This window comes from Zeus faber, assembly GCF_960531495.2.
Source record: "Zeus faber genome assembly, chromosome: 21".
NCBI classification, from domain to species: domain Eukaryota; kingdom Metazoa; phylum Chordata; class Actinopteri; order Zeiformes; family Zeidae; genus Zeus; species Zeus faber.
Window position 1 is genome coordinate 2,421,217 of NC_137208.1, and position 7,500 is coordinate 2,428,716.

The following is a 7,500-nucleotide window of genomic DNA, read 5'->3' on the forward strand; positions in this document are numbered from 1 at the left end:
AATGTTATGAAACACTAATGACTTTAGGATGTAAAGACCATTAAAGACTGTTAAAGACTCTTAAAGACGTAACAACTATCCAAGACCATTAAAGACTCAAAGACCATTAAATACTATAAAATGATTAAAGACAATTTCTTTTAAAGACTCAATGACTCTTCAAGACTATTAAAGACGTAAAGCCTGTTAAAGACTGTTTAAGACTATTACAAATTAAAACATGATTAAAGACTATAAGAGACTTTAGACTTAAAGACGACTAAAGATGTAACAAGATGTATCCAAGACTATTGAACACTTAAATACTTTTAAAGACTTCAAGACTCAAGACAATTAAAGACTAAAAGACTGTTAAAGACTATTAAAGACTCAAATCAAAACGTAAAAAAATGATTAACGACTGTTAAAGACTTTAAGACCATAAAATGCTATCAAGGACTGTTGAAGACTATATACTATATAAAGAAAAAACAATTATCCAAGACTATTAGAGAGTATCAAAGATGGTGGCGAGCGTAAATAAATCGTTTCCATGGAAACCGACCCCACGGTTGTATAGACATGGTCTGATTTAATATCCAATCAGAGGAATATCCCCTTAAGGGAGAGAGAGAGAGAGAGAGAGAGAGAGAGAGAGAGAGAGTATACACAGATAGATAGTAACCCAGTAACCTGTATATCTGCAGAGCCACATTCCAACACAACAAAGTCACTTTGCTGTTTTTAGAGTGTGTGTGTGTGTGTGTGTGTGTGTGTGTGTGTGTGTGTGTGTGTGTGTGTGTGTGTGTGTGTGTGTGTGTGTGTGTGTGTGTGTGTGTGTGTGTGTGTGTGTGTGTGTGTGTGTGTGTGTGTCACACTATTAAGCTATTCCTGCCGCTGGGAAGGGTCAAAGGTCAGGGCCGGGCTCACCTCCATAACTGATAAAGTGCAGCTCAAGCAGCGTGGGGTCCTGGCCCAACGACAGCTGGAGCACCAGCACCACCGCCATGTACTTCTACTGCCGTGCTGTAGTACTACTACTGCGGTACCGCTGCAGTACTACAGTAGTACTGCAGCGGTACTATTAGCTCTTCTCTATAGCAGTTGGAGGCCGCACTAATCATGTGATGGATGAGTGCGTTTCTCTCAACACGTTTCTCTCTGAAAGTCACAACTATTAGTAGTGATGGAAGGTTCCACTCTGTTTGGGAGTCGCTTCCTGACGACTCGCTGGGTAAAAAGAGTCGTTCCGTTTGTCCCGCTCCGGGTTCCTTGGGTTCGGTCGGTGTGACGCACGCTGAGCAAGGGAGGACTTCCTGAAGCATCAACCAGAGGAGGATTAGTTGGGTCGGCGCCGAGTCGGGAATGGAACCCTCACAGGAATCATTTAATTCTGCTACAACTATTTATTTTGTTGGAGTGTAAAGAGTAACTCTGTCACATTCACGGTGACACCGGTCAGGAAACGTGCCGCGTGGCGGCGGCCCCCTCTCGACGAGCCCCTGCTGACGACTCGGAAAGAAGCTCAAAACGGGATCCTGGGCGACAATGTGGGGTTTTCCTCCAGAAAAGTGCTCGCGCTGTCACTCTCGCTGTCGCTCTCGCTGTCGCTCTCGCTGTCGCTCTCGCTGTCGCTCTGACTCTCGCTGTCGCTCTCGCTGTCACTCTCGCTCTGGCTCTCGTTCTCACTCTGGCTCTGGCTCTGGCTCTGGCTCTCGCTGGCGCTCTGGCTCTCGCTCTGGCTCTAGCTGTCGCTCTCGCTGTAGCTCTGGCTCTCACTGTTGCTCTGGCTCTCCCTGTTGCTCTCTCTGTTGCTCTGGCTCTCACTGTTGCTCTCGCTGTTGCTCTGGCTCTCCCTGTTGCTCTCTCTGTTGCTCTGGCTCTCACTGTTGCTCTCGCTGTTGCTCTGGCTCTCACTGTTGCTCTCGCTGTTGCTCTGGCTCTCGCTGTCGCTGTCGCTCTGGCTCTGGCTGTCGCTCTGGCTCTGGCTCTCGCTCTGGCTCTCGCTCTGGCTGTTGCTCTGGCTCTGGCTCTGGCTCTCCGTGGAAGAAAGGGTGGAGGTGAAGTAACGTGAGCAACGCAGAGGACGGTTGGAGACACACAGATGGAGAAAAAGGGGTGAAAGCACCAGGAAAAAGTAAAAAAGAAAAGTGAAAAAACCCCAGAAAAAATAAGTAAAAAAAAAAAAAAGGTAAAAACAAAGTTTCAAACAAACAAAAATGCTTCATAAAAACACAAAACTACTCAACTAAATTCAAGTTGTAAAAGCAAAAAAAAAAAGTAATAAAAATGCAAATGAAATGTTTGAAAAATGGGAAACAGCAAAACAGCTGAAGAAAACGGCAAAATTCTAAAGGGAAGGAAAAGAAGCAAAATGAGAGCGAGAAAAAAGCAAAAACAGATGAAAAAAAAAAAAGCAAAATCCTCCACAGGAAGTGAACGAGGCAGCGAAGGCGAATCAGCCGCGAGATGCCAACGAGCGTCAAGCCGCAGCTGATCTCACGGCACCGGGACTGGGTGGAAGTCCATGGAGGAAGTAGGGGGTTGTGGGCAACGCGCTCGGGACCCTCGGCGCTGACTCACCTTCGGCTGAGAGGCCTTTCACGTTCACGCCTCTGGCGTCCAGGAAGCGGAGGCAGGCGTCCACGTTGTGCACCTGCAGACAGGAAGCAGGAGGGCGGGGTCAGGGCGGAGCAGGGAGCCACGCAAAGAGAGAATCCATCCAACCATCCACCCACCCACCAATCCATCCATCCATCCATCCAGAGGGACACACCTCAGATCCAGCACAAAGAACAGGGACACAACATTACCCAGCATGCACCTCTGTGGGACCCACACACACACACACACACACACACACACACACACACACACATACATTCCTGGAGGCATCTCTGCACCAGGCTCCGAGCAGCTTCTATGAGGAGGGCAGAGGTGAGAGGTCAGGGGTCAACCGGCTGGAACTGTGAGGTCACTCCGGGCAAGCGAGAGACGTCCAGAGTGATGTATCCCTCCATCCATCCCTCCATCCCTCCATCCATCCATCCATCCCTCCATCCATTCCTCCATCCATCCATCCATCCATCCATCCATCCATCCCTTTTAGAATCGAGTCGTTCTTTAAGAAACGAGTCGTTCTCAGGCTGACATGGGAACATTTGTTCCACGGCGTTTTGTTTTTTTTGACAGTTTTTTCCAAACCGCCACGTTGGAGTCGCATGGAACGCGGATCTGACGCCACGAGGGACGTGGAACCAGGCGGTGTTTTGATGGCGCTCCATCACCAGGCGCTGACGGAGGGATGACAGGATGTGGAACAAGATTCATTCCTCAGACGCCGCTGTCAAAGGGCGAGCGGCCGACGCCCAGTTCAACCGTTGGATCATGTTCTGTTTGTTCTGTTTGTTCTGTTTGGATCATGTTGGCTCAATCTGTCCATTAGTGACGGTCAGGAATGAACAAACCGATCATTTCGAACAAAGTGTACAAAGAATCAGCCGTTGTGTTCTGCGTCAAACCGACCTCCTGCTTCCTTGAAACGGTCCAAAGTTCAGCAACAGCAGCAGGACACAGTTCCATGTACTGACCCAAAAGGAACCAATCACTCAAAGGAGTTGGTCAGCGGCGAAACGGGTCGAACGTCATGAACGTTGTTGTAGAGAGAATGGATCTCATGTCAAATATTAATTCATATTAATCCTGAGTCCAGAACCTTCATGTGACCGGGTCCAGAACCTTCTTGTTACTGGTTCCAGAGCCTTCTTGTGGTTCCGCTGCAGGCTGGTCTGGTCTCAGTTCCAGGGCCGTCCAGCAGAGGGCCACGCCCCGTCCCGCTCCCCTTGGTCTGACACCTCCGCGTGTGGCGTGTCGCGGGGTTAAGTGCCTTGCTCAAGGGACCTGGACGGCGGTTAAGCGGACGCTGCTGCTAGCCGTCCCCCACTAACGGGTCCGGGAATCGAACCAGCTCCCTGCGGAGCGTAAGTGTTAGCCTTAGCGCCTGCCAAAAGACACACATGATGTTTAACGAGGAATCCAGCGGCAAATAACTGCACAGAATCTGACCCTCAACCATCTGCTGCACAGGCACCGAGTGTGTGTGTGTGTGTGTGTGTGTGTGTGTGCGTGTGTGTGAGAGAAATGTTGAATGGTTGAAAAAACAATAAACTCATGAACTCAGAAAGAGAAGAGGTCGATCTCCAATTTCAACTTCAATTTCTCTCCCTCTCTCTCTCTCTCTCTCTGGTCAAATATTTCAGGAGGCGTGAGACACATTTCGACGTGAAAACCCAAATGGAACAAAGGGCAGTTCAGGTCGAGTCTGAGGAACTGTCCAATTGAGACACAATTTAGTCCTGTGCTTATTAGTCACATTATTCTTCATATTATCATTATTATTATTATTATTATTATTATTATAATGTTTATTCACATAATATTTAAAATTTAAATAATTATTCATATAATTATGATTCATATTATTATTTTTCTGATTATTCATATTATTATTCATATTATTATTCATATTATTAGGGATCCAGCCCACAGGACTGATGTTTTTTTATGTGCTGCGCCGGCGGAGCCGTCTGCGGTCGACCAATTTGTTATGTATGTGCAGGGTGTGGCTCTGGGGGCTTTTCCATGGGGCGAGGTGTGCACCGCGCTCTACACTCTTTCGGCCCCTTTCGGTTGCTTCATGCAGATCTGCGCAAGACACGAGGGGAGCGATGTTGCGTTCCATGGGAACTCGGAAAATTGACGTCCGGTGATTTTATTATTTAAGGTATAGTAACCCTGTGTCAGAGTCTGCTTCAAACATTTTTTTTCACTTTTTGTGAAACAGAGCTGCTGTTTGTCTGGAACTGATCAGTTAGTGCAGCCTTACCATTTTTGATCTTGCAACACAAGAGCTGGTTTCCAGCAGAGTGTTTTTAAGTTGAACTGCACAGACCTCTTACCTCAGATCAAACCATTCAATGATCAGAACAAAAACACACAAGCCGGGTTTTCGGCCGCACCCGGTGCCTGCGCTCAGGTGAGCCGGCGTTTTGGAACCGTGATGAAAGTGGTCTGCGTCTGTGGGAACTCGAGTTGAATCCCATCGCAGCGACAGATTCACCCAAATGACAACGTGAGACTCCAGGTCGGTAGCACCGTACCATGAGGACTAGAGAACGAGTGAGCTATCTATCCATCCCTCCATCCCTCCATCCATCCATCCCTCCATCCCTCCATCCATCCTTGGGCAAGGCAGCATTGGGATTATGGACAGAGACAAAAAGAGAGAGTGATGGATGCTCCTCTCCTCCAGAGAAGGAAGGAGGAGAGAGAAGGGGCGGACAAAAGGACAGAGTGGTGTTTGGGATTTACAACTCGTCTTTTCCCAGACTGTGAAGGAGGGAGGTCTGGAGGTCCTGCTCATCAGAGCGCTAGACACCCAGCGAGGGTCAGGGGTCAGGGGTCAGGGGTCGTCAAAGTGTCTGATCACCGTGTGAAGTTAATGGGGTAACAGAGCTCGCCCAGCGCTAACAAGGAAGGAATGCAGATGGATCCCAACATTTAAATGAAAAATCAATAATATATTGATCATTATTTTTTTACAATAACACGAAGAATAATGTGATGCGTAAAAAAATAAAAATAATAATAATAATAATGATATAAAAATATGACCAATAATAATAAAGTGGTGCAAAGAATATATAATAGGAATAACATGGTGAATAATAATAATTACAAAAATAACAATATGTTTAAAAATAATAACTATCATTATAATCATCATCATCTTCTTCATAACTGATAAATAATATACATAATACATATAAAATACAAACGTATAATACAATTATTTTGTTAATCTTACAGAGCTCCTCACTGAAGATGGAGGAATATTATTATTTTTTTTATTTTGTGTGAATGTTCATCAATGTCGACAGTTTACAGAACATTATTATTAGTAGTAATAAGTAGTAGTAATAATAATTATTATGGACACACCACAGTGGTTTCATTACTGGATCACACACACACACACACACACACACACACACACACACACACACACACACACACACACACACACACACACACACACACACACACACACACACACACACACACACACACACACACACACAGACACACACAGCAGCTCTGCAGTTTGCTGATGATGTGTGTCCGTAATGAGGAAGATTAGAAATGCTGGGATTGAGGTTTTTCTTTTTCTGCTGAATGAGCCTCTTCCGCCCCCCCCACACCACCCCCAAACCCAGACTCCGCCACCACCTCCACCACCATCTCCACCATACAGTTCTACACCTTTAAAACCACTCGTTTTAAAACTGATCCAAACTGAGCCAGAGAGAGAGAGCCCTGATCAATAAAGAAGAGCAAGCGAGCGAGCGAGCGAGAGAGAGAGAGAGAGAGAGAGACAGAGAGAGAGACAGAGCGAGAGAGAGAGAGAGAGACAGAGAGACAGAGAGAGAGAGAGAGAGAGAGAGAGAGAGAGAGAGAGAGACAGAGAGAGAGAGACAGAGACAGAGACAGAGAGAGAGAGAGACAGAGGGAGAGAGAGAGAGACAGAGGGAGGGAGAGGGGGGAGAGGAAGTAAACGACTGCATATGAAGCATGGTCTTAATGAAAGTCAGGGAGGCTCTGAACTAACAATGAGAGACAGACAGACAGACAGACAGACAGACAGACAGACAGCTGCTGGGACTCCACCCCAGGTCGATGACACAGAACCTGGAGACTCTGTGTAAGAAGTGCATTCTGCACCAGGAGGCGACTGACGAGCGTCATCATTATTATAAATGTAGGAACAAGAGTCTAGTACAGAGTCTACTGCAGAGGACGGGAGTCAAACCTGCAAAAGAGCAACTGCAGCACGTTTCTGGTCCCAGCTTTAGGCCCTGAACCACAGGAGACACTGACGTTCTACATCTGGAAGCAAAGTCAGACCTGGATAAAAGTCACATCCTTCCTTAAACCGTTCAAAGTTAGAGGCAAACATGACTCAATCTGCTGAAGAACGAGTCTCACAGCACTTAAACAAAGTGTTTATTTTAGGGTTTGAGGGACTCATTCTGCAAGACGCTGTGAGACTCGTTCTACAGGACTCCGCTAGACTCATAGACTTGCAGCGTGGGCCGGGCAGAACATGTTTAATATTTGCGATCAGTGCAGCCAGGACGGACTTGTGAGCAGTTCGGGGAAGTATAAAAACACTCGTAACATCCCTCACATGGCAGGATGACCTGGCACCATAATGTGCGGGAACATCAAAACATCAGGACTATGCTGACAGTCAAAATCAGCTTCATGCCTTGTGGTGCGTTCCCTGCTCTGGCCACAGGAACACACGGCCGCCCTCCATCTGGAGTCAAGTCCGACCTGCAGACCTTTGCTGGCGTCAAACTCCTTGAAACCCAAACTATGGAGCCCGGCAGCAGAGGAAGGCGCAGGATGCAGAGGGCGTTTCCTCGGGGGCTCCCGTCCCAGGAACCCGGGTTCAAATCC

At 47.1% G+C, this 7,500-nt stretch overlaps 1 protein-coding gene across 1 annotated transcript in view; it reads right to left on the reverse strand.

Annotated features, from left to right (window-relative positions):
- Positions 1–7,500, reverse strand: part of nav3 (neuron navigator 3) — a gene marked incomplete at its 5' end in the record, with an annotated part of 104,148 nt that overhangs the window by 74,450 nt on the left and 22,198 nt on the right. The window contains one exon of the mRNA XM_080022309.1: positions 2,563–2,635. Within this exon, the coding sequence (XP_079878435.1) occupies positions 2,563–2,635 (73 nt within the window). The remainder of the gene's footprint in view (positions 1–2,562; positions 2,636–7,500) is intronic.